This window comes from Pinus tabuliformis, chromosome 6 (assembly GCF_031772625.1).
Source record: "Pinus tabuliformis cultivar Carrire ecotype Pingquan chromosome 6, CPIR1, whole genome shotgun sequence".
Classification (NCBI taxonomy): domain Eukaryota; kingdom Viridiplantae; phylum Streptophyta; class Pinopsida; order Pinales; family Pinaceae; genus Pinus; species Pinus tabuliformis.
The window spans coordinates 665864033-665891926 of NC_142292.1; the positions used below are offsets into that span (position 1 = coordinate 665864033).

Consider the following 27894-nt stretch of genomic DNA (forward strand, 5'->3'; position numbering starts at 1 on the left):
GTTCTTCATACAACTTTAATTTCCTTGAGGCATACGCTATTATAGTACTATAACAACTAACTCTAAGTCTCGTGGAGTTCATTTTAATTTCCTTGAGGCATACGCTATTATTCCTCTTTCTTGCATTAATATTGCACCTAACCTTGCTTGGATGCATCGGTACATATAGTAAAGTCCTTGTCCATATTAGGTACTTGCATGATTGGTACATGGGTCAACAATATTTTAAGTTTAAAGAATGTCATGTGACATTTCTCGGTCCATTCATACCTAACTCCTTTACGCTGGAAGGTTGTGATAGGCTTCGCAATTTTTGAGAACCCTTCTACAAACCTTCGATAGTATCCAGCTAAACCCATAAAACAATGTACTTCATGCACATTTTTCGATATTGTTAGCCTCACTCTCGTGTTTAAAACGATTATAAGTCCAAAATAATTAAAAATTAATTAAAATCAATAAAGTTGGATTGAATCCTACCTTTCTAGATTGAGTTTGTTCCTCATGGTTAGGAGTCAGTTAAGGACTAGTTGGTTGAGAGATTCTCTCCAACTAGTTAGGTTCCTAGATTAGTGTTTGGTTGAGATATTTTCTCAACCATAGTGTCCAAGATAAACGCACTATCTTGAAACAAACTTCCTCATGTATTTATATGTATCATAAACATTATTTTAATAACGAGAATGTGAGGAATACATCAAGGTTTTCAGGCCTTTTCCGCCATGTCTGATTTTTATGTCTCTGATATTTTAATGTATGTGTATTGTAAATCCTTCAAATATCGGCCAGTCCATGATTGCTTTTACCTTCTCAGGATCTAATGAAATCCCTTCACCAAATATAATATGACTTGGGTAACGAATCTTCTTTTGAAAGAAGGAATACTTGGATAGTTTTCCGTATAATTGATGTTCCCTAAGGCAAGATAATACTATCTGCAAATGTCTTCATGCTCTTTCTCATTTTTGGAATAGATGAGAATATCATCTAAGAAGACTTGTACAAAGTGGTCGAGGTACTTGCGAAAAACACTATTCATAAAATTCATGAACACTATTGGTGCATTGGTCAACCCAAACGGTACCAGAGTGAACTCGTAATGCCCAAAACATGTTCGGAATACAGTCTTAGAAATATCACTGTCCTTAATTCTTAATTGATGATAACCTGGTCGTAAATCGATTTTTGAACAGACAGAAGCCGCTTTCATTTGGTTGAAGAGATCATCAATTCGAGGCATTAGATAACTATTGTTTACTGTCGCTTGGTTTAAGTCTCAATAGCCTATACATAGATGTAACAAACCATCCTTCTTCTTGACAAAAATTACAGGAGCACCCCAAGGTGAAATACTAGGTCGGATGTGTACTATATCCAATAGTTCCTTCAGCTGAATTTGTAACTCTTGAAGTTCTAGAGCTGCCATTTTGTAGAGTGTTTTAGAGATTGGTTCTGTACCAGGTTTTAATTCTATTGTGAGATCAACCTCCCTTTCAGAAGGTAATCCTGGTAGTTCCTTAGGAAAAACATCTGGAAATTCAGATAACATTGAATATTGCTCTAAGGACGGTCCTTTTCCCTTTCTTACTTCCTGAACTGCATATAACTGACAACCTTTTCTTAAGCAACACTTCATTTGCATTGTTGAGATGAAGCGTAAATATACCTTCCTCTTATTACCCTTGATTTGGATTGTCTCTCCTTCGTTATTTATGCAGAGAATTCTCTTTCCGTAACAGTCTACCCAAGCTTGTTGAGCTTCTAACCAATCCATCCCTATGACGAGGTCATAAATTCCTAATGTGACATATACTTTTAACTTAGTTGAACAGACCTCTAGATCAACTTTGCATTCCTCAACACTTAAATCTAAGGATTGAAGTTCTATTGAAACCATTTCCATCTGTCTGAAATTGTTTTGCTTGCAAGTTGCTAACCCATATTTATTTAATGCATATGACGAAATGAAACTATTAGTAGTACCAGTATCAAATAAGATTTTGAGTTTTATGTCGTTAATAGTACCTGAGGATTCCACTACAGTGGCTGATGTTTAGCTTGGTTGTGGTTGACTACTTGTTAATTTTAGGCAACAATGATATGTCATGTGCTTTAGAGCAATTTTAATTCAATTTCTTTATGAGCCCAATATCATATCCAATTTAGTAATCACATGAATATGTAAGTAAAACGTTGATAGAACATAAACATAAACAGTAGAAGACAAGCCAACACAAGAGGGCACAAGATATGGCATCAGCTAGGGACAAACCCCAATGTGGGGAAACCCTTGATCAATTCTTCTTATCATTCTTCAAAAGTTCAGTAGAGAGTACAATTTACAATATTCACTTGCCCAAACTGATCCATCAAAACAACAGAAACAGAAAGCCCTAACCAGAAAGTCAACAGGACTGACATTGACCTCCAAAACAGCTCGGTCAACCTTGGTCAACTCGACCTCCAACAACAAGATAATGCAACCCAAAACAGTCTGAAAATAACCAAATAAATTTGGTCAACAAAAAGTCAATGCAACAACCTGAATTAGGGCAGTCAACGTAGGGGTCAAACTGCCTCAGTTTTTGTGCCCAAAACTGCGGCCTACCCAAACAGAAGTCTCCCTCACAAAACTGAAGTCAACGCTGGTCAAAGTTAGCCTCCTGAAATTTCGATCAAATTTGGTCACAATGTAGCAGCTAGTAAATCAGACCTTCCTTCGCACATGTGGAGAGAGAGAGAAGCCCAAAAATCCGTACCCAATCAAGATGAGAGAGAGAGAAGCCCATAAATCAGTACCCAATCAAGATGAGAGAGAGAGAAGCCCAGAAATCCGTACCCAATGGGATTCATTACAGTGCCGAAGTAGCTCCTCTATTGGTTGGTTTCACTGATTCCAATTGGGCTGGTGACCCTGATGATCGGAAGTCCACAGCAGGTTATGTGTTTACTCTTGGTTCAGGACCTATTACATGGGCTTGCAAGAAACAAGGTGCCATTTCTCCTTCTTCAGCAGAAGCAGAGTATCGTGGTGCCGTAGAAGCTAGTAAGGAAGCCTTGTGGCTTCGTTAGATCCTGTCAGAGTTTGGCTTTCAGCAGCAACATCCGACTACACTTTGGTGTGATAATCAAAGTGCCATTCAACTATGCAAAGATCCAGTTCAACATCAGCGCAGCAAACACATTGAACTGCACATGCACTTCATCAGAAAGCTCATCCACGACCATGTTCTTGAAGTGCAATATTGTTCAACAAATGATCAAGTTGCAGACATCTTTACAAAGGCTCTCACAGAGGCGAAGTTCACTAAACTTCGATTTATGGTTGGAGTTTAGGAAGTTGTCACTAAGGGGGGATAGGCTCTAGTGCCTCCTTCCTTCTCCTATTGTGTCATATTTGTAAATCCTTCAATCCTATCCCAAGTTGTTCTTAAGGGGGGATGTTAGGATATTCCGACACATAGGAAATAGTTAAGTATAACTTGGTCTAGTATAGAGTTAGGTAAAGTGTGTTTCTTTACTATGTACATTTTGTAACTTACAATCCGACGGTCACGATATGTAGTGATCCGACGATTCATTCTCTCCTCGGTATTACTGACACTTGATCCGTGGCTTAACACCCGATTGGTCCATGATCTCTATTTAAAGAGCATGGAGGGTCATTTGTAGGTTAACCGTCCATGAGAGAAGCTTATGTAAATTTTCATTCTTTTATTAATAAATTGCTTGAAGTGGCCGCATTGGCTCAGGCCGTGGACTGTTTCCCTCTTTGAGGGTTTTAACCACGTCAAAAATACTGGTGTATTGATCTGTGATCTGTGTCCTTTGGTGTTCTCTCTGAGGAACTTACCCTGTAAATTCCTACACGTGAGGAAACTTGAAAGGGGTCGTTTCCTCCAATTGGGGTCGTTCCCTAGGTGAAAAGGGTCTTAAGGGGTCTTGAGGGGTCGTTTCCCTAGAAAAAAATCACAAATTTTTTTATGAAACAAAAAAATTGTAGTTTTTAATATTTGTTGATTGACCATGAAGTGTTTACATTATGTTCATTTCACATTTCATTTTCTATTTGCTCCTTCATTGAACTGAACATTGTCGCCATCGTCAAGCAATCTTCTGTTTGCTTCTTCGTTGAACAGAATGCTGCGGCTCATGTATCAGACTTGATTTTTATATTATTCAATATTCATAGTTGGAAATGGAACATGAATATGGTTTAAAGTTTAAAACTTTAAACATTTATAATTTTATAATTTATTTTCATTGTGCATTGTTAGTAAGTTAGTAGACTAGTAGTTACACTATACAGTTACAAAATTACATGTATGATGTATGATTATAATTTATATGATAATGATATCAATGATCATGCTTTTCGTTTTAAATTTGTTTTAATTATATTATTCATTGATTTATATTTTATATTTATAAGTTTTTAAGACCCCGACGCCCCCCCACGTTTCCTAAAAATTGGTGGGGAGCTTTTGCATAGGCCGCTCCTGCATATCCCCGCTCCCTCGCCTCCTCGTCCCCGAAACTTGGTGGAACATTGATAATATGTTCAAGGTATATCCTTCAAAAGGTGGTGGCATGTGACAGATAGGTGAATGAAGTAAGGGATGAGAAGGGACAACCATGGACCACATGCTGGGGTACAATGGTAGCTAATAAAAGGGAAGCCCATACTTGGGTTTATAATGTATAGGAGGGAGCAATCGTGGTACGTGAGGTTCCCCCACTTTGATTTTTCCACCCTTCTTTTTATGCCTTTTACCTTTTTATGATTTTCTTTGATTAATTGCTCGGGGCTCAAGGGGAAAGAACATGCTGCATAAGATATAGTAGTGAATACCCCCTTTTAAGGTAGGGCGGTTCATTGCCCACTAGGGGTTGTGACAATCATGGGTTTCTATATGATGAAGGAGGCTCATAGAACCTGTAGGAACCAGGGTGATGGCCATGATGATGGGTAGAGCTCATGTATTGTTTTTCCCCACACGCTAAATGTGTTTGGCCTGACCATCTTTTGGATTTTGTGGTACATTTCAATAGTGAATGTGGCCAAATATGCTTTTGTCTTTCTTTTTAGCTGCATCAACCTCTAGGCATCATTCCAGGCCTGACCCAAGGTGTGGGCAAGGAGAAGGGGCGAGCTAACCCTATGTGGACCCAGTGAAGGAATGTGGACCCAAGTGGGAGAAATGATGAATGGGGTAATAATGCATGGAAAGGGTAATATAAGCGAATAAGGGAGTGGGACCACAAAACCAAAATTAGGGTTTTCTGTGAAATACCATCCCTAAAGCCAAATGGTCAATAAAAGAGATCCCACGGGACTAGAATCCAAGGTTAATATCCAGAAGGGGTCTAGGGGACAAGAGCACAGACCTAACCCATTCTTTTCACCGAATCCCCCCATTAATCCATGCCCATAAGTGTCCATGATAAGCAAACTACAATACTCGATTACCGAATGACAGGGCATACCCTTAGGTTCGAAAGGCCTACCTTCAAACATAAGATCATGGCAGATGAGTGAGGAACCACATGGCTCAGGTGGCGGAGAAATTGCACAGGCTGGTGGCTACAAGGGGTTGTTCGCTGCCAGTTGAGGACCATCTTGGAGAAAAAAAACTATCCTAGGGATATCACCCACAAAATGGTGGGTAATAGTCTTGAGCTACTCCCCTTTAAGAAGTTTTGGGGAGTCTTTCTTGGAAATCCTGCTTGTGGAGGTCCTGTCAACCTGACATCTCTTTTGATCCTTAGATGTCCCTCTGCATAGCGGGCACATTCAACTACCTCTGTTACTGATGATGGCTTCCACATTCTAACCATGGCCCTGATTCGAGGATTAGTCCCTACACAAAATGCTCAGCTTGACGTTCATCAGTGTCTAGATAAGGACACTTTTTACGATCTCATTTCATATTCTTCTACAGTTTTGTTACCTTGGACTAACATGTGAAAAGCTCCAGCTTATTGCTCTTGAAAGTAAGGTGGCAAATACTTTGCGCAAAATCTTTCCTCAAACAACTCCCTGGAGATGTTGTCCATTGTGAGATGCAATTGTTTCTCTAGATTTCCCCACCAAATCAAGGCACTTTCCCTTAGCTGAAATATAGAGATCTTTGTCTTAGAGGTAAAAGAATATTCTCTTAGAGCAAAACATCTTGTCATTCCTTCCAGCCATGCTTCAGCATGTTCTCCGGCGCGCCCTCCTGAAAATTATGGAAGCTTAATTTTTTTAAGTTCCCTAGAAATATCCTCGTGTTGTTGTTTATCATCTAAACCTTTGGATTCCCTCCCTCAAGGTGAGGTTGTTCTTCCTTGGTACTGGTTGTCGGCGGCCCTTTTAATGTTTCCAAGGTGGATTCCAAATAGCGTATTATAATGGTTTGTTGAAGCGGTTGGTGCCAATGAGGGTATCAATGGTGGAGATGGCAATGGTGATGGCGATGGCGATGGTGATGGTGATGACGATGCCGCTAGACGACGTCATCATTGATATGTCTTTACCATTGCAATGTTTTCCTTCTCACACAATAAGATTATGAGTATCTAAGGTACAATTTAGATTAGTAAATACAATTTTGTAAACTCAAGCTCACATGCGGGTATAATTTTCTTCTATTATTACCTACAGGTAGGTGTTACTGATACTGAGGTCAAGGAGGATGGTATCACTACCTCCTTGTCCTAATGCATGGTAATTTATGCTGATGCATAATAATGCTTACACAGATCTTCCTACTTCATAGTATCACTTCGTAAAACTACCTAACATTTTTTAACCCTATTATGCCCATGGATGGGTTATTAACTTTAGATATCTTCATTAATGACATGATTAATTCTCTAAGTAGCCTAACAAATATATATATATATATATATATATAGACCGAGAAATATTACGAATAAGATAGACAAGGATATAGATAGATACCTAAAACAGAAATGTATATGATATTAAGGCATCTTTAGGCGATTCTTAATTAAGTTTTGAATTTATTAACATAAATTATGTAATCAACGTTACATAAAATCATCATTAAATTAATTAAATTGGCCAACTTTAAAGAAATAAGGGATATTATCTATAAAGAATAATTTAAATTTAAGATCTATAAGGAATAATTTTGATTTAAAGGAACATATGTCTTACATGTAATCCACATTACAACCTCCACCTTACACAAATCTATCAATTATAAATATATATTATAAATTAAATAATATATAAGATTTTAAATATAATAACAATATATTTAATATGAATTTAAAAAGTTACTTATAAAATTAAATTTGAACAAGGAATCCCAATTACAATGTTTTTTCCTTAAATTTTGCAATAATAAAAAAATAACATTGTGAAGGTTCATTTCCTCATATTCCACCTCACCATTTACTTTGACATTCCTATTTACCCTTGAAAAGAAATGCTAGTTTAATTATAAACAAATATCTACTTAATCCAACTTATTTGTAAAGTAGAACAATAACAACGGAAATTTGGCAAGCACAAAAGCAAGGTGAGAGTGGAAAGTTACAAAACAAAAGAAGGCGTTTGTATTTCATTGGTCCGAGACCCCAACTAAAAGTACTGTTTAAACGAAAAATCCTATATTTTACTACTAACCATGCTAACACTAATGTTCTCTGTGACCCATAAGCATTTTTTTTAATTAGATTATCTGGTGAGTCAACGATCTTACTAGATATAACTCATTGAATATATATAAACAAATGTGTAAATATGTGTGTATAAATGAATATATAAACACAATTATATAGACATAATATAAACAAGCATCCACGTGATATAAATCAATATACATAAACTCTTTCTCTAGATGCTCCTTACCACTAATAAAGGTTGATTTTAGAAATGATTTTAATTACCAATTATGTAATCATTATTTTTAAATCATATTATATATTATTTAATATTATTAATTAATTATAAATATATCAATATTATTTCCAAAATATTATTTATTTTCATCCTAAAACCATTAATATTTTATTGCCTACACGAAAATATTAATATAAAATGGCAATTATCTGGTCCAATACCATTAATTTCTAGTCAATCGACATAAATTAACGCCTCGATTGAAAGGCCACAATAACTTTTTATTGAAAACAACAATACCATTATTCTCCCGTCATCAGAAAGAAATTAATGCATCGATTGAAAGGTCGTCAATTACTACACACTAGCTTTTGATTGAAAAGAACACAAATATTATGTGAATGTTCCATTTTGTCTGGTTGATTGCTAAGTAACTTGACACGTGGATTTGAGATTCGACGGATACGGGGATTCGAATGTTGGATTCAGACACGTTGACCCCCTCGAACAAGACACGTTTGGTTACATTATATATATATATATATATATATATATAATAAAAATTAGATATTTCTTACACAAATTCTCATCCATGATACAAATTCATTGATTTCAAACATACATCTTCATCGAGATGTAAGTTTTACTGTTTACAAAGTAAGTTAGTAACATTATAGCATGCATAGTACATACAAAATTCAAATACGTGTCACATAAATGATAATGAATCATAAAGTCTAAATTCATAAACGATAAATCCTAATACATATTCAATTCATCAATGATCCAGTAGGAGGAAGACAAGATAGTAAGATAAAGGCACTGACAGGTGTAGTTTTCTCATTAAGTCATCAAAATCAAAATGTGTTACATAGGTAGTCATCATCAAAATCAACATCATTGTCCTAATCATCATGGTCACCACTGCTCTCCTCTGCATCCTCCTCCTCCCTTGTATCCAAAGTCGTCTTTGCATCTGCTGGTGTGGAGGATGACCCCTCTACAGTATCACCATCATCAAATCTAACAAGCTCTAGCACTGGATCATTGAGATCCATGTTGGACAATGCCAACTCAACACTGTTGTCCAGACCCATATCATCAGGAAAGACATCCCACATCTTTGTCTTTCCCTTCAACCACTCTTCCCTCTACCTGTAAATAAGACAAGGTTGGTGTGCACATAAACATTGTCTCTGCCCTGGACTGCTCAAGCCTGCTCTTCTTAACACTACACAAATTTCCATATGTGCTCCAATTCCTCTCGCAACAAGAGGATGAAGTCACCTGAGAGAGCAGCCTCATGGCTAACTGTTGTAGAGGAGGGCATGTTGCCCCATGATTTGCCCACCAAGAATAGGGCTTCTTAGCCCCTTGTCTCTAATCACATCATATCATGCAAATCGACCAGTGCAAGTGGAAAACTCTGCAAAGGTATCATCCACCTCATCAAGCAGCTCTATCTTGAAAAACCCGCCTGAATGCATCTTTCCTCCCCTGTGAGATTTCACCATCCACGTGAGGAGGGAATCTGCGGGAAGGTCCACCATTCAGCCACTCATGGTTGTAGTATTTTGGGTTCAATGAGTGAGACAAACAATGTCAAGGTGTGCAATTCTTGTCCCATTTGTTGACTAGAATATCTTGTATAGTACCACAGAAGGCCTCTGGTGATGTCTCATACTCAGGGCACTCACTCTGTAGAATAATGCTCCTCACAGACTCAATCATGGAATCCCATCCCTCATAAACCTCTCCTAGGATGGGTTTGGCTGTATCTGCAAATCGAAGCAAAGAAATGATAGGGTCCATGATCTGAATATTTAGATCTACCCACTCCCACCAAGCATCATCTAGCACTGTGTCCTTCACTCTTTTAGAGGCTACTTGATCTGTCTTTCTCCAAAAAGACCAAAACTCTAAAATAACCATGGCCCCAAGAGCGGTCTTGACCTCCCTCAACCTCTTCAACATGATGAATGAAGAGGCAAATCGTGTATCCGCAATCTTCAACAATGATAGATTGTTTTACTCCTTGGAGATAGTGAGGGCATTTGTACGATTTTGTACAAAGTTACGGATTCATTGTTATCCTCAATAATGTTACCAATCCAAAGCACATCAGAAGAAATGGATTTTAGTGCTAAGTTCAATGAATGGACAATGCAAAGTGTCCAAAACACTTGTGGATATTTAGCTTCCACAATCATGCCAGCAACCTTGCAAACAGGTGCATTAGCTGTAATGGTTTGCACACAAGAATCAACTCTACATCTTCAATAACTTTAATAAACAACTCACTCATATATTGTGCATCCTTGTATTCTCCAAGTGTATCCACTGCTTTCATAAAAACTAGACCATTCAAGGAAGACACCATGAAGTTGATGAGTGGGTGTCGTGCTGGGTCTGTCCATCCATCAGAAACAATGCTAACCCCAGATGTTGGCCATGATGCTTTAATAGGCTCAAGCATTTTTTGCACCTATTTTTTTGCCTTTCTCAACAATGTGGTTCTAAGCTTCTCTGAACCAGGAGGCACATACCATGATGGAGCCCCGTGAGTTAGAGCTCGACACACCTCAATAAATAGAGGTGAGCGTGCAAGATTAAAAGATATGAAGTTTTGATAGAAAAAGAAGGCAATGGTGAGATCAAGCTCTTCCCGTTTCTCTTTTTGAAAAATCTTGTCCATTGGACCAAGTGAAATTGCCTTTCTTTTTGCTGCTTGTCCCCCACTAGAACTCTCAAATGGAAATTTGTTGTTGCCTTTCCTAAAAAATGGAAGGGGGTCATCATTCTTAGTTTTTTTTTTGTTTTTTGTTTTTGTTTTTTTGTTTGTATTTTTTATTTTATTTATTTATTTTTGCAGCCACATTTGCCATACCAACAATGAACTCTTTTTCCATTTCTTTCCTCTTTTCTAAAAGCACTTGTGTACAAGCTCCAACTCCACAACCTGGTAAAGCCAACAAATGGCCTTTCACACAAAAATATGTGCTTGTGAAAGTACTATGGCAAAAGTTGTATCTCCAATTCACATTGCGTCCTCCCTTCACCTTGATGCTTAGCCCATCTTCTCATGTGACATATTTCCACAAGGGATATTTCTCAATGTTACCTTTATGAGGAAGTCTTCACTCAACATTACTTGCAACAAACTCTGATAAAATTGGGGGAGGAAGGGCATCTCCAATGGGGAAATTCTTCCCCTTCCTTTGCCCCCTACCTGTTGACCTTGATTAAGCCATGAATACTGTAAAAAAATAAACATAACAAGCACAAATTTGTAAAAGAAATGCATATACAAACTGATATAATACAAATGCCAAAAAATAGAGAGAAAATGCACTTACCTATTGCTTGAATCTCTTTGAAAACGCTCCAAACCCTTAGCTCCTTGCTCCAAACTCCTCACAACAAACCCACAACTCACCTATTGCAAAATAAATGACAGCAAATGATGCAAATAAGAGGCATTTCCGCCCATTTATGGCCGCCCAGGTCCCAGTATGCCGGATTCGTGTCTAAATTTCGGGGCACGATCCAAATTCGATCGTGTCCCAATCGGACACGACGTGTCACAAGATCCGGACATGATTTAGGTCGAATCGTATCAGATTCAACGGATTCGGATACGTGGCCCTCTAAGAGCGAATCCGATTTCAGAGGTTGATTGTCATTTCTATTCGAAGTGTTTTTTAAACTCATTTTTATAATATATATATATATACATAATATTTTGAAATAATATTTAAAATTTTACAAAATAAAATTAGTAATACTTTTTTTTAATGTAGCATATATAAACAATCATGCCATATAAACCAATAGCATAAATTTATATAATAATATATAATGATTATTACTAAACATGACTTCATGAATTCACATTTGCTAACCAAAACTAAATATAAATAAACATAAATTTATATGAATAAAATATGTAAACAACACACCGTTCCTAACCATTAAATTTTAGGAATGGTTCATTTATTCAACATTGATCCAACTCTTGCCAACACAGAAAACAAAGTATTGGAAGAACTATCTCAACCCTTTCTCAAAATAGTAATTTTTGAAGCTTTCCTATGAGTTGATTCCTTTGGGATTGATTATAGAACTTTGTGTCAGTCAAATAAATTTAGGTGCAGGATTGACAAGTAGAACAGTTTAGCAAACATTGCCTGGAAGACGGTTTTATCCCAACTAAATGATATCTACTTAATGAGAGGGAACATTACTTTATTTATAAAAGTAGTTCCTATTCGCATTGGATTTGTTGAGAAATATAGGGCAGAGACAAGAAGTGATTTCTCTAGTGATGATAATTGCTTGTGAATACGTTTTACTTCTTTTGATTAGGTTCTTCGTTAGCTTGATTATTATAGTGTTCTTTTCATCAAACAACCATCAAAATATGAACAACAATGAGACAAGGGGCACAAGATGTAGGCGATCAACCAGGGCCAAAACTCTCCAACTTAAGAGAAAAACCCAAACACATTCTTCTTCTTATAGAATCTTCAAGTAGTGAATTCCAAGACCAATACCCTTGACCTAACAACCTCTCCAAGACCAAGTCACAAGACTTCCTTGAACCAATTCTTATTCCTTGAGTCCACGCTAGTCAAACTGATTGCTTCACCTTCGATCTCGACTTCTCTTCAGATTTCAGCTAATTGACTCAGACCTGCAATTCTCGACCTCTTCAGAAACCCTATTTGCGGCACATGTGAGGGATAAACAATGATTTTATTCCTTGATTCCCTTCGCTTGGATGGAGTCCTTTCTTTTGCAATTCAGCTTGATTGGAGACTTGATTTCTTCCTTGATTTGGCTTCTTAGGTTGACTTTAGTAACTCGAATTCTTCTGCAGCAGAAAGTATTAACCCTTCTCGCACGTGTGCGAGATATTTACCAAAAACAAACCCAAAACACTTCGGTTTCTTCTTCTTCCTTCTTCACTTGATGAGAGGCTTCTATGTTCGAGTATCTTTCACTTCTTCTATTTCAGATGCATGTCGAATGCGTCTTCAAGTGACGCTGAGTCGTCCTTTATATAGTAGTTTGTCCATGCAAAATGAGTCGAATTGTGCTTGTGTCTACGCCGACATCTCCTTCTAGAATAATCTCTAGCTACTTTGGAAGGTCGACCTGAATGAGTGCTTGTGACGAGGTCTTGGAGGTTTTATGACTCAAATAAATTCTCTTTTACAATATGTAACATGGCCAAATGGGTCTTCAATACATGACATTGACTCAATTGACTTATGACTGACCAAACCTAATAGCTCACAATGGGAGCTTCATCAACATAAAATAAAATTCCTTAAGCATGAAACCCATGTCTCAAGCATAAAATAATTTTATTTTTCTTCTTTACATTAATTACATAAAATCAAGATTACACATGTCATTATGAAGACCGAACCTAATTGCATATTTCAACACTCCATCTTAACTAGGGAGGTATTCATAATTCATACAAGGTACTTGGACATTCTCAATATGAAGAATTTTCATAAGAGTCGGATTGGTAACCCATCTGTATAGCATCATATCATCCAGCATTGTCGCATAGCAAGGCCTTGACTAATTGCTCTATCTCTCCACAAGATTAGAGCAAAATGTTGGCGAGACACCCTCATCATTGTCTCTTTCGGAACATACCCCACTCTGGTTCTCTCAAAGTATGTTCCACCAGGACTATTCTTATCTTGGATTCCCAGTCTTCAAAGAATATCGGTCCTCCACGACTACTCTTGTCTTGGATGCCTCATCACATCCTCAAAGAGTATTGGATGTCATATGCTTACCTAATCCTCCATTCTATCTTCCCAAGTGAAGACAAGAATGATGTGTCTATCTCTCCCTCTTAACTAAGGAGGATATACCTATTCCAATGAAGGATATCCCCATTCTTATAAAAGAAATGTACCAAAGCTCCCTCTTAATCAGGGACTTGACCAAGCTCCTTCTTGACCAGGGACTTGCTTTCAACAACTCTTTAGGTGGAGATCATGGGACAAACAACTGCTTGTAGGACTCCTTCCTTCGGTGCCATTAGTTTCTTCTTTGATATGGATCCTACACCTTTTTGGGACTTTTTGTAGGGCACAGACCATCCATCACTTTCATTCAGGAATTATGTTAATCATGTCAGCCTTTTGTTTTCATCGGAAAGTGATCCATTAGTCCATATTTGGCCTTCCTTCATGCCTTGCTACCAGCTTCATGTCATGTTTTCTTTAAGATCCTTCATCCTACCACATGAATATCAGTTGTAGTTGACATCTATAGTTCTTTCCCTGGCAGCCCTACGTGAGCCCATCCAGATATTGTTCAAAAACAGAAAAAGAATCATTAAATCAAGATTACCTTTATGGTGGTTTTTCATCATGACATCTTCTTGTTTGCATCAACATCCTGCATATATATTGACACATCTCCAACATATATACAATGTCAAGGGTCTCTTTATTTTCTAGACTTTATCAGAATCTTCATATCTTTCTCATGGAGATATCATAGCCAAATCTTGGATGTTGGTTGCCATCTTCCATAGTTGCATTTTCATGATCTCTTTCTTTCTTTATTCACACATTTCTTCCTAGGAACTTCCAATCATAGTTCCTTCAATTTTGTCAACCACCTCATATTTCATATGAGGACATATTATGTTGATTTCATCTAGTTAATGTGTGAACCATGCCTTCATGCATTCTTCCAAAGGAGGAGAACCTTTCTTTTGATCATGCTCACAAGGTAGAACATTTATCCCTGCAACCATATGACATGACTCAAGTTTATCTAAATATATGCATACATACCTCATTTCTTTCTTTTGGTCATCTAGACTTCCTTCGGCAACTTCCTTTATTGAATGTACATCAATCATCCTAACTTGCTTCACTTTGTCATCACACCATCATTCCATGAATTCCCTACAAATTGGAATTCTTGATGAAACACTTGCTTCTTTCAATCTGTGAATCTTTTAATTAAGAATTCAACAGAGGATCACAATCATCCTTATCGTGCAAATGCCTCTCTTGAATGATGTATGATGAGCTTTAAGCTAGATGACTTTATTTTTCCCATAAGTACTACTTATGCTTCGAATGAGGTTACCAAGAGATACATCCTTCTATAGGTGGATGTTATAGACTTCTATTTCAGCTATCTTTCATGCTTCTTTAGATGATGTCATGAGCTCTTGCTTTCAATTGTATGCCTCTATGATGCATCCTATCATGCTTCTGATGATTCTTGCTACAACAGAAAAAATTGAAACAAAAACTTGAAAAGAACTAGGTGAGGAAGACTATCTCAATCATAGTAGAGATCTTTTACATCCTCCTTCTTGGATTTCTTCTTTTCAGCTTCTACTTCTTCAGTGATATGGGTTTCTTCCCTTCCTCTTTTGTTGTTGACCTTCTTAAGCTTAGGACAACCTCTCTTGTAGTACCCATATTCTTGACATTCGTAGCATTGAACCTTTGTCATATTCTTCTTTCTTTTCTGAGGACCAAATTTTCCAAACTTCCCTTTTCTTTTTTCCATAGTTGCATATGCTTGAGTTTGTTCATTTGATCCTACATCGAATTTTGCCTTCAACCTGGTCTCTTCAATTTTGCATAGTGACCACCTATCATTGAATGGAGTAGCCTCCTTCTTCCCATAGATACTTGATGTGATGTTGCCCCATTCTTCCAATAGTGCATTGAGCACTATGGTATTCATCTCTTTGTCAAACATTATCTCTCCCAAATCTTGTAGTTGATCTCTTATTTCAGATATCTTCATAAAGTATGAGGTTATTCCTTCTTCTTTTGATATCTTCATCTTGTAGAGTTCTTGTTTTAATAAGATTATGTCTCCCACAGTACTTATGGAAAACGAGTAGCTTCCTTCTTCCCATAGATACTTGATGTGATGTTGCCCCATTCTTCCGATAGTGCATTGAGCACTATGGTATTATCTCTTTGTCAAACATTATCTCTCCCAAATCTTGTAGTTGATCTCTTATTTCAGATATCTTCATAAAGCATGAGGTTATTCCTTCTTCTTTTGATATCTTCATCTTGTAGAGTTATTGTCTTAATGAGATTATGTCTCCTATAGTACTTATGGAAAACAACTCTACAAGTTTGTCATATATTTCTTTTGATGTCTCAAGTTTAGACACATAGGGAATGAGGGGATCCTTGATGGATTCTATGAGAATCCTTTGAGCCCTTACTTCCCCTTTCATATACCTTGCAAGTGCTTGAGCATCTTCTTTTGGAGGTTTAGTGATTGAGCCTTTAACATGTTCCATGACCTCATTTTCTATGAGGTTCAGATCTGTCCTTTTCTTCCATGCAAGAAAATTTGAAGCCCCAACCAACTTGTTGCTTTCCTTGCAAAAAGATATTTTGACAGATTCAGATGTAGACATAAATATACTTGTGAAGATGTTCCTTCAACCTGTTGCCTTCTTGAATTTGATGATGATATAGATAACATAATACTACTCCTTAATGAAGATGGTTTCTTCAAGAGTGATATTTGACTTCAAACAGAGGGTGATCACCTTGAGTCCTTTGATGATGCCAACTGCTCCTTTCTTCTTGCTTCCCTTGGATGAGTATACTTCAAGATGCTTTGATAATTTCTTCAATTGAAGTAGAGTTAGGGTCTTTTGAGGTTTCCTTCCTTGTGATGATGATTTGAGCGAAGGATCCCAAGAATGCTTTAATTGTGGACTTCTTCTTTGATCGATCTAGGGTTTTGATACTTCCTTTAAGATGATGATGTGGCCTTTGTCTTCAAGAAGCGTTGTAGATGAGATGATTGTCTTGATTCTTTGATGTCCTTGATATCCTTCTAGATCCTTGATCTTTGGAAGCTTGAGTGTCCCTTATTGAACTGCCCTTCCTTGACTTGTCACCTTAGCTCTGATACCACGTTGAGAAATCTACGGCAGAGACAAGAAGTGATTTCTCTAGTGATGATAACTGCTTGTGAATACTTTTTACTTCTTTTGATTAGGTTCTTCGTTAGCTTGATTATTATAGTGTTCTTTTTATCAAACAACTATCACAATATGAGCAACAATGAGACAAGGGACACAAGATGTAGGCGATCAACCAAGGCCAAAACCTCTCCAACTTGAGAGAAAAACCCAAACAAATTCTTCTTCTTATAGAATCTTCAAGTAGTTAATTCCAAGACCAATACCCTTGACCTAACAACCTCTCCAAGACCAAGTCACAAGACTTCCTTGAACCAATTCTTGTTACTTGAGTCCACGCTAGTCAAACTGATTGCTTCACCTTAGATCTCAACTTCTCTTCAGATTTCGGCTAATTAACTCAGACGTAATTCTCGGCCTCTTCAGAAACCCTAGTTGCAACACGTGTGAGGGATAAACAATGATTTTATTCCTTGATTCCCTTCACTTGGAAGGAGTCCTTTTCTTCTGCAATTCGGCTTGATTGGAGACTTGATTTCTTCCTTGATTTGGCTTCTTAGGTTGACTATAGTAACTCAGCTTCTTCTGTAGCAGAAAGTACTAACCCTTCTTTAACTTGTGAGAGATATTTGCCCAAAAACAAAAAGAAAACACTTCGGTTTCTTCTTCTTCCTTCGTTGCTTGATGAGAGGCCTATATGTTCAAGTATCTTGCACTTCTTCTTCTATTTCAGATGCTTGTCGAATGTGTCTTCAAGTGAGAACGAGTCCTCCTTTATATAGTAGTATGTCCATGCAAAATAAGCCGACTTGGGCTTGTGTCTAGGCCGAAATGTCCTTCTAGAATAATTTCTATCTCCTTTGGAAGGCTGACTTGAATGAGTACTTGTGACAAGGTCTTGGAGGGCTTACAACTCAAAGAAATTATCTTTTACAATATGTAACATGCCCAAATGGGTCTTCAATACATGACATTGACTCAATTGACTTTATGGCGTAGTGACCAAACCTCATATCTCACAATGGGAGCTTCATCTATATAAAATAAAATTCCTTGAGCATGAAACCCATGTCTCGAGAATAAAATAATTTTATTTTTCTTCTTTACATTAATTACATAAAATCATGATTACACGTCATTATGATGACCAAAGCTAGTTACATATTTCAACAAGATTGAACCGAATTTTAATTCCATTTAGAAACATTTTAAACGGTGTTTTGTGAAAAATGAAATACTTTATGGAACAGTGTTCTAAGAAAAGCTCGGGATTAAACAATTGCAATTGAGCCTAATTTATTTAAGGTTCAAGTTCAAAATATGATAATGTAGAACATATATTTGTTGGCACCTGTTCTCTCCATGTGTATATAAAGATTATAATGGAATTTATTTCCTTTGGAAAAATGGATTTGCATGGAGACTTAGAATTGAATTTATATAAAAAGTTTGGCATGCGCTTATTTAATAACTTCAACATTAAAAATTTAAATATGAGCATGGGCAAGGGTAAGTATTATTGTTCTGCTGAAAGATGCATGTGGAAATTGGAATACAAGTCTGAAAAAAATGATAAACAACTTCATGTTCTAGTTCCAAAGTGTTTCATGTTCTATTATCATACCACTTTATACAAACAAGAAGAGTAAATCATTTTTTTGAAAAATCAGAAAAATATTGGGTGCTTTCAAGTTGCTTGATCAAATGGTGGAAAAAGGGGTCTCTTTCATGTTGCAACATACAATACCACCATCTATGGAACTTGCAATTTGGTCAATATGAAGGAGGCTAATCATTTGCTAAAATGGATGATTGAGGAGTTGGTACCTAACCATACCACCTATACAACCATTATTGACGGATACTGCAAGGCAGGCAATATGCAAGAGGCTTCCAGGCTCTAGAAGGAAATGCAGCACAATGGCCTGATACCCAATAAAATCCGCATAACTGACCTTCAACATGTTGTAGGTTAACGAGATGAAACTCCAGTAGGTGCATTTATCAGAAAGAGTGCTAAGTGCTTTGCTAGTACAGAGTTTGAAAAAGAAAAGTGTCTATGAATGGAACCTCCTTGGCTTGCTTCCAATTGTACTAAAGGCATGTATGGATGCAAACGAGAGTTTGATTCCCTTGGCTTGCCTCCAATCATATAGAGACGTGTATGATTGCAAAAGCAAGTTCAATAGGAAGACAGAGAGTTAGTTCGAAAGCGATAAAATTTTAAGGGTATTTTCATGAGTGATGGAGGCAATACAAGCTCAGAAAATCACAAAATGATTAAAGAAAAACCGGTCAGGTCCAGCAGAGTTTGAACCTCTAATACCAAAATTTTATGTCCTTACCAAAATTAAATCCCTAAATTCTACTAGAATTTAACACCTGCAAATTAAACATGAATTTATCAATTTAATACACAGATACATACCTGGGCTCCGCATTTGATGTCGATCCCAAGTTGTCGTAGCTCCAAATTTGTTCATGTTACCAAAATGACCAAATCCTCCTTGCCAAATTGGGCACAATCTTGATACCTAGATCCAGAATACTTCAAAATTGAAGCACTCTAGCCCCAGTGCCCAAAAGCTTCAAGAACAATTACTCAAATCTCGAATTCTCATTGAATTCTCCTCCAAACAACAATTCACCCCTATAGCAGACCAATTTTCTTGCCCCTCTGGTGTCTATGCATATCTAGATAAATACCCCTTCCTAGGTGGTCGTCGCCCTCTTCCACAGCGCTCATCAAATTTTATTTGAGAATTATATGCTTTACGTGTAGCAGGAAGGTGAGGATACATTATATATTAGTGGGGAGCTTGATATGTTGAATTAAAACTTTACTTTGTTTGTTTTCTTTTGTCTTTTTTTAACACTTTTAAAACATTAATTATAATATTTATACATATAAATCAATAATAATTAACTTATAAACTTTGATGCTATGGTTATCAATATTTACATTAGCAAGATTGAAAGGATTAATTTTATTCAATAACCTTAATAATTACGAAATATTTAATATGTACATTTTGAGAGTGTCAAATTTTAGGTAATATCTCCCTTCTTAATAAGTTAGGTACTTAATCCCTTTATTATTCATTTAAACATCTTTTATAATTATTTAGTAAGTATACTAGTGCAAGGCATGCAATGTATGCATATGTAGCTATCATATGCATACCTCATATGCATGCTAATACCCTTTTTGCTTATAAATCAAAATGGGTCATTACAAACTTCCTTTCCTATACTTGCTAGATGAGGTCTAACTCCTACTATGCCAAGGAGATAAAATTGAGCTAACTTCCTATAAAATTAAGTGTAGGCCCTAGAATATTTTCTACAAAGGCAATCTTACCTATACTCACTAGGATGGGCATGAGATAACCACTATTTAATTGGTCGCTTTTCTAAAGATACCTTACTAGTATGACACTGGCTACATCTGATCTGTAAAGCAACAATGGTTATACATATTTCCTTGAGAATATTTTATTTCACACCCTTTACTCTTGATATCCAAGAGTACAAACTATTTAGCTTTACATTACAATTCAGATTATCCTTCCCTAACTTGTCTACCTTGGCACCCATTGCAAGAGAGTCCAGCTCTATTTCAAAGATACCTATCCGAGCATGACTGGCTAAATCTGATCTGTAAGTCAATGATGGAAATACAAATTTCCTTCAAGAACTATTTTACATCTTTTATTATTAGAATTTAAGTGTACAGACTATCTATTTTTTACAATTAAAATCATACCACCCTAGCAAGAGAGTAGTTTTTCCTACAGATACCTATCCCAGCATGAAGTTGGCTAAATCTGACCTGTAAGTCAATAATGGATGTAAATATTTATTTCACATCCTTTATTCTTGAAATTAATGTGTACAAACTGTTAGTTTTTCATGACAATATTCTGTTATAATTCAGATTATTCTGCCTTAACATGTCTGCTTGGGCACTATCCATTATAAGAGAGTCCAACTCTCTTCTAAAGATACCAATCCTAGCATGAAAATGGCTAAATCAGATCCATATGTCAACAATAGATATACATATTTCCTTGAAAAGAATTTATTTCACATTGTTTATTGTTGAAATTTAAGTGTATAAACTATCTAGATTTTTCATTATAATATTCAGTCACATCTCTTAATTCTGCCATGGTTAAAGTTATTAGGTGACAAGTAAAGATGACATTTCAGTGAGCAAACCTTTTGCAAAGTTACAGTGGTGTCCAACTCAATGAGAACTCCAGGACCGCAGACCAGACATTCATTGTCTTTCACAAACTCAGGTACACTTGTATGAACACCTGCAGAGCCATGATACCTACCAAAGACAGCAACACACCAATACCTAATTATTTCTGGTTACCAAGAAAAATAAATGAATTCAAATATTGCAGAGCAAGTAAACTATTCGATTTTTTTACTTAAGTTTTTAAGAACAAATAAACACAAGTTTGGGTATAAACCACCCACAAACAATAAATTATGGATTGTGCTGAGCCTATAAAATAACGTCTAGAAGAATGCCTCATCAATCAATGTTCAAGTAAAAGTTGAATTGGATAAGTTTAGCAATAGCTAGGTTTACAAACCACCCACAAATAATAAATTATAGTCCTGCGCCTATAAAATAACGTCTAAAAGAATGCCTCATCAATCAATGCTCAAGTAAAAGTTGAATTGGATGAGTTTGCCAGTAGCTAAGTTTATTAGGCTTGGGCAATTGAGCAAATGGGCCATTCCATTAGTAAATATCCTGCAAGAAAGTATTAGGAATTTGTAACACTTTTCGAAACATGAACAGTCACTGTTGCCAATTAGTTCCTCGCTGTCTCCAAGTATTTTAAGATTACTGGAAACAATTAGCCATGTAAGACACTGAGACTGTAAAGTAATGTCCAAGAGGAATGCCTGCCTCATCATCTTAAAGCTCAAGTAAAAGTTGAGTTAGATAAGTTTACCAGTAGCTAGGTTAATTATGACTGTGCAAATGAGCAAATGGGACAATATTTGCAGCAATCTTGCAAATGTCGAGAATGTGGTACTTCTCTCAATCCACCAAAATCTCAATTACTAACTCCAAATAAGTGATGCATGCAATGATGATGATGAACCTGCAGCCTTACTATCTTGTACAGTAAAAGGGAGCCTCAACTTAAAAAAGTGCATGTTAAATGGTTCTAAGTAATTATGTAAAAGCTAAGTACGATGGTAACGTTTATTACTGGGCAACAGTATTTGCACAAGAATTCATCAAAGAGGTAGTCTGTTCAACTGCATGAGTGAAGTCAGTTACTCTTAATTTTAATACAATTTTCATGGCCATCAACTTATACAGTCTGCTAGGTTGAACAAGGGATAATTGTTAGAATTTTACCTGTTGTAGCTCAGTCAGTCTTCTCCACAGTACCAGGGCATACTCAGCAGGTATGACAGCTTCACAACGCACTCATGACAGTCCACATAGTGCTTTTGCACTTTGATGGCACAGCAGAGTGTTAAATTAAAGTTTGCATTGTTCGGTTCAGATTTAGATAAGTTGGATGAGAAGTTTGCCTATTCTAGGAGAGGCGCAGTTCTCAAAAAGAGCTTGTAGCAGTTGATCTTCCATTCAAGGATTTTGTGCATGCACGCATTGACTTTGTCAACTTCAGTTAGGCTCTCTATCCTTGACAGCAGTTTCCATTCATGATGGCACACTGCTAGGGTTTGGTTTTTGATACTATGAGCTAAGGCAGTGTTAGCACAGAAAAATACCCCATAGAAAAGTGACTAGCTTGATGAACCTGTGATAGAAATTTCAGTGTAACATTTAGAAGAATCTGCCCAATGGTGTCACATGCAAATTCCTTGCTGCATCAAGGTTGGTGCTTGCCATACACAGGCAGGTGTCCATAGACTTGCATGTGCTGCTTTCCTTGTAGATCTGCAAAATTGTTATATAAAATTAAATAAATTGTAATTAGTAAATAGTTAAAGGGCATGATCAAAGATCATGCCCATTCACCAAGAGGCAACCAGGGTTGTATTTAAGCCAAGGCTTCCCCCAGTGTATTCATTCATTCAAGTTTATTAATAAAATACATATATATTTTGTTTAATGTTGAGTTTTCTGCTCCATCTGGTATCAGAGCCATTTCAGTCGTCAGGGTAGGAAAACAACTGCTATGCAGTGTTCGTCCTCTCTGTTGTTCGTACAACAACGTATGATCTATTTGTTAAATTTGTAGCTTATCATTGTTGCTTGAAACGCTGTCCCTGTGCATACATCGTTGTCATTCGTTATCCATTGTTGTTCACCGCTCTGTTCGTTGTAATTCACGTCCACAATGTTTCCACAGTTTCGCACCCTTGCATCCACGGTTGCTCCCTTGTTGGTCATTTTTCTCTGTCTCACGTCTCCCCTGCATCCCTTTTCCTGGTTAATCAACACCCTTTCACTGTCATTGCACTCCGTAGATCCGAAAACCCTGTCTTCGTTGACCATCGATCGTGCTGCACACTCTGTCGTCCACTTTTCCATTTGGTATCCATTCACTCCCATCGAGTTGTCTGATTCGTGCCCTTTCATTATATGTTGGCGTCGTCTTTCCATTGTTTGTGCCTTTCCATTAAGTGTATATATGCCTTTTTCATTATACGCCTAAGTAATTCACCACAATTATATTTCTTGATAATTATATATCATTAATATTTATTAATTTAAAATAATAATAATAATAATATTAAAAAAATAAAAATAAAAATTAGGATCAAGTTAAGAAAGAGAGTTAAGCTAGATAAATATACTCTCCACCTCAGACCCGCTCGATGTCTTCATCAATGTTGATGGCCAATTTTAATAAAAAATTGATATATCTTGAGGCGAAGGTGGCCAGACATGGCGAAAAAATTGAAGCGCTCCAGGACACAACAAAGAGAATAGAGAGTCAGCTCGAGCAAAACAAGAATGAATTTAAAAAGGATCAGGCAAACCTTTCAAGTAAGGTGGATCAAGCAATGGTGACGTTGACTTGTATTTGTGACAGGATGAAGGTTACACCCGATCAAATACCCCAGAATAATGTGTTGATTTTGGGTAGCATCGAATGTGCTCTAGCACCTAAATTTTGTGGAGGGGCTAGAACACATGAGATCTCCGGAACCCAGAAATCATTTCGAGAAATTCCACCCGGATGAGGAGTTATTAAAATAATTAATATTTTTAATGGGTTCCTAAGTCTAAACTTAGGAAAATAAAAATATTAATGGCTATTAATAAGAATATGGGTGAGAAACTTCTAAGAGATGAGGATCAAGTTGGTTTTAATCTTAGCTGTTGATTAGGGACTTAATCTCGATCATTGATTCATCAACAAGAAAAGTATAAGATGAGGCTTGAGGGTCAGTTGGAGATACACCAAGAGATCAAAGAGTTCGATTTTTCTGGGGCGAGGTTTGCTGAGAAAATTGAGCTAGTGATCTAAGTTGAAGTGAGGGGCAGTTCGACAAGGGATTTTCTATCCAAGGCTAAAGAATACATAGCAAAGAGGCAGAGCATTGCTGGGAGAGGCAGCGTAGTCCCTGAAAGAGTGACGCAGAGGCCATAAGAGCTGACAGAGGTGACACAAAAGCCGTAGAGGTTAACGGAGACCCTTAGAGGCAGCGCTGGGAAGATTTTGTGGGGCAAAGAAGGAGCAAATCAGCAAAATCGACTTTCTAAGCAAGGGAGGCTCATTGTTGGGGTGACACAACTCCTAGAAGAGTGACGTAGTTCCAGCGCAGAGCTTGGAGCAGCTATCGTTGTCCAGCACTGGGAACAGTCGGGTCACGGTGGGGTTTGATCATCCAATTGTTGAATTTGCTTGAATTTTTGTCTACGGATAGAGGTACTTCTACCAAGGATATTATCTGTTGAGTGAGCCATATCTGGCACCCTAGTTGTATTGAAGAATCTTCTTAATAATACAAACCCTCTATATGGTGCACCGGTTTTCCCGAATTGGGTTTTTCTAAGGACGATTGTCCAAAAATAACGGTGTCCCTTGTGTTATTGTCTCATTTTATTTCAGTTCATGATCTATATGTATGTGTAGGCTGCAATAGTGTTTACATCGATGTTTATGTAATTAAATAACTTGTTAATGCAAAGAACAAGTAGGAGATGTTAAACCAGTAATTGCAGTAGGGGTTTCTGAAGTGTTAGATTCAGGAATTTTCACATAATGAAGCTACTCAACATCTCAATTCTCTAGATTCGTCAAACTCGTCAGACTCACATGAGATACTTGAGTCTCCAAAGATATCTTCCACACCTAATCATGAAAATAGTAACATGAATTTTCAAAATAGGCAGCTCTGGAATGTGAAAACTCCAAAACTAGAATCCCTATTGCAGCAACTGATGATATTTCTCCTACTTGTTAAATTTACATGAACAAGTTATTTGCAGTTTCCTATGGAAAATATCAAAATACATACACTGCAGCCTTCATTTAATTAATTTATATGCGGAAACAAGACACTGAGCAAGAAATAAAATACAACACGATAATACCGTTATTTTTGGAATAATGTCCCCGGAAAAACCCAATGCGGGAAAACCAATGCAACGGATCTGAGGGTTTTATTATTATGCAGTAGTAAATCTGAATACAATTCTTGGATGCTCAACTAGCAATCTGATACAGAGAAAAACTGGACAAAACGAATGGTGAAGTGCTCTCACCCAGTCACTGGGAGAATCTGAGTCTTATTACGCTAAATTGGAGCCTCTGCGTACCCTCTGCGCAAAACTGCATCATTCCCATGCAGTTCCTGCGTCACCCCTGCTGGGTATCACACTGCTCCTTCTTTGGACCCTCTGCTAGTTGGAAAATTCGAATCTCTGCCTCCTGGTCTCACACCCCGGCTCCCGGCTACTGAAACTCGATTTCCCCTGCAGGAATTTGATCTCCCTCTAAGGCATGTGCTACCACTGCATCAGCGCTACGTGGGCCAACATCTGCCTCTCTTTGGATGTTGTTCTGGCCTCTCTCTGCCTCATACTCTCTGGCCTAGGAAAACTTCCTTCTTCCGGATACTCACAGTCCCTCAATGCAAAAGCTCACTTTGAATCTCTCTTTGGCAGTTGCTTTGCTTCATAAATTCGATCTTTTGAACTCACTCGGTGTGTTCTCCAAGTGCCCATCAAGCTTCCTCTTATAATCTTCTCGTTGATGAATCAACGACCCAGATTAGATCCTAATGAATGGCTAGGATCATATTGACTTGATCTCCGCCTTCTTCTAGAAGTTTCACCCACAGTTTATATTAATACCCTTTAATTATTTTAATTTCCTAAGTTTAGATTTAGGGTACCATTAAAAATAATTAATTATTTTAATAAAACTATCTTCGGGTGGACTTTCCCAAAACGATTTCTGGGTATTGGAGAATGCACATGTCTAAGCCTCCCTGCGAAAATTGAGACTTTGAGCACATCCGATGCTACCAAAAGTCAACACTCCCTCTGAAGCATCAACCTGACTTCATAACATTGTCCTCTACGCTGCTAATGTGTGACATGTTGTCCACCAACTATTGCGCTGCTACTGTAACTGTACTTTTGTTGACACTGCCACTATCAACACTGCATCCATACTACAGCTCCCTCTCAAGTGTTGCATCTGTGTTGCTGCTTGCACTGCCACTACATTGCAAACTGTTGCTGCTTGCACTGCCACTACACTGTAAATTGTTGCGGCTACTCCATCAACAATGGAAAAACATCCCAAATTACTAAACTAACTGTGTTCAGTATGATACCAAGTGAATGCTGAAGCCTGACTGTTGCTAGTCTCTGCGCTGATCGTTGAATCTACTACATTGTTGCTAACCTCTTCTCTTTGCCATCTGCACCGTTACTCACTCTACTCTGCGCAATTCAGTCTCTAGCGCTCCTAGCCACTGCAATTGTCTCGCCGACACTCCTCGACACCATCCGACACTAGTCCATCTTGCTACTTCTGATCTAGGCTCCCAAAGCACGGAATTGATCCAACAGGTGGGCTCCTCAAGGACCCTGCCCATCTGTAGCTCTTTCGAATTACAACTCCAAATCAGCCCACCTCCCTCCTAGAGGTATCTCATTTATCATGGCAAACTCCTCAATCTTCATGGGTGCAGCCTTTGGATCGTGTTTCTCATCTTTGTTCTTCTTCCTGAGAGGACACTAAGTAGCGTAGTGACCCATCTCACCACACCTGAAACACTTTATCTTCGAGACGTCCTTCTTATGTCTCTGTTGCTCCTGCTGTCCCTTCGATGCAAGGGCTACATTCTCCTCGTCCTCCTTGGGCTTTGACCCACTATTACTACTTCCACCAAGTTTAATCTTGACTAAGACTCTCCTCAGCTCCTCTTGTTTTAGATCTGCCCACATCTCATCCCAATTCAGCAAAGCTCCTCTGCCCAGGATACTCTGGACAAAGACTTGCCACTCATCTGAGACAAAATTGAGGGCCAATCTAACCAACTCTGAATCTTGAGGTGCATGCCCCACATCAAACAATTCATCACGGGTTTGTTCAAGCTTCGTGAGGAATGGATCCACACGTTCTCCTTTCTGCATCTGAGCAGATCTCAGTTTCTGCTCAAGGTACATCTTCCATTACTCGGAAGATCCCTTATATAAGGTAGACAAAGCGTCCCACATCTCCTTAGCACTCCCTCTACTAGCGATGTGACAGACCACATGATCCTTCACTCTGTCGAGGATCATTCTTTTCACCTTCGCCATCTCAACCTTGTATTTCTTCAACGGGTCTACATCTGCAAGGGCAACCACCATGTTGTCGACATATCTCTTGAGGGCATGCTCATTTAGAAGGAACGACATTCTTTCTTTCCATATGACGTAGTTGGATGCCCCATCCAACCTGTCTTGATCCCTCAAGCCACTAGTTTCCATTTTTGCCACAAATGTCAAAAATCTCCTCTCTCCTCTGCGTTGTTGTTGGGCTAGCCTACGCACTCCCTGTTGGAGCTAGTAAAATTGTTGCCCCTTTGTTGTTGCCTAGCCCTAGAGAATTCGAATTCCTTG

At 37.7% G+C, this 27894-nt stretch overlaps 1 protein-coding gene across 1 annotated transcript in view; it reads right to left on the reverse strand.

The window, feature by feature from the left end:
• Positions 1–27894, reverse strand: part of ECR1 (E1 C-terminal related 1) — a 249823-nt gene that overhangs the window by 30450 nt on the left and 191479 nt on the right. Inside the window, exon 8 of the mRNA XM_089420427.1 lies at positions 21036–21153. Coding sequence (XP_089276553.1) covers positions 21036–21153 — 118 coding nt within the window. The remainder of the gene's footprint in view (positions 1–21035; positions 21154–27894) is intronic.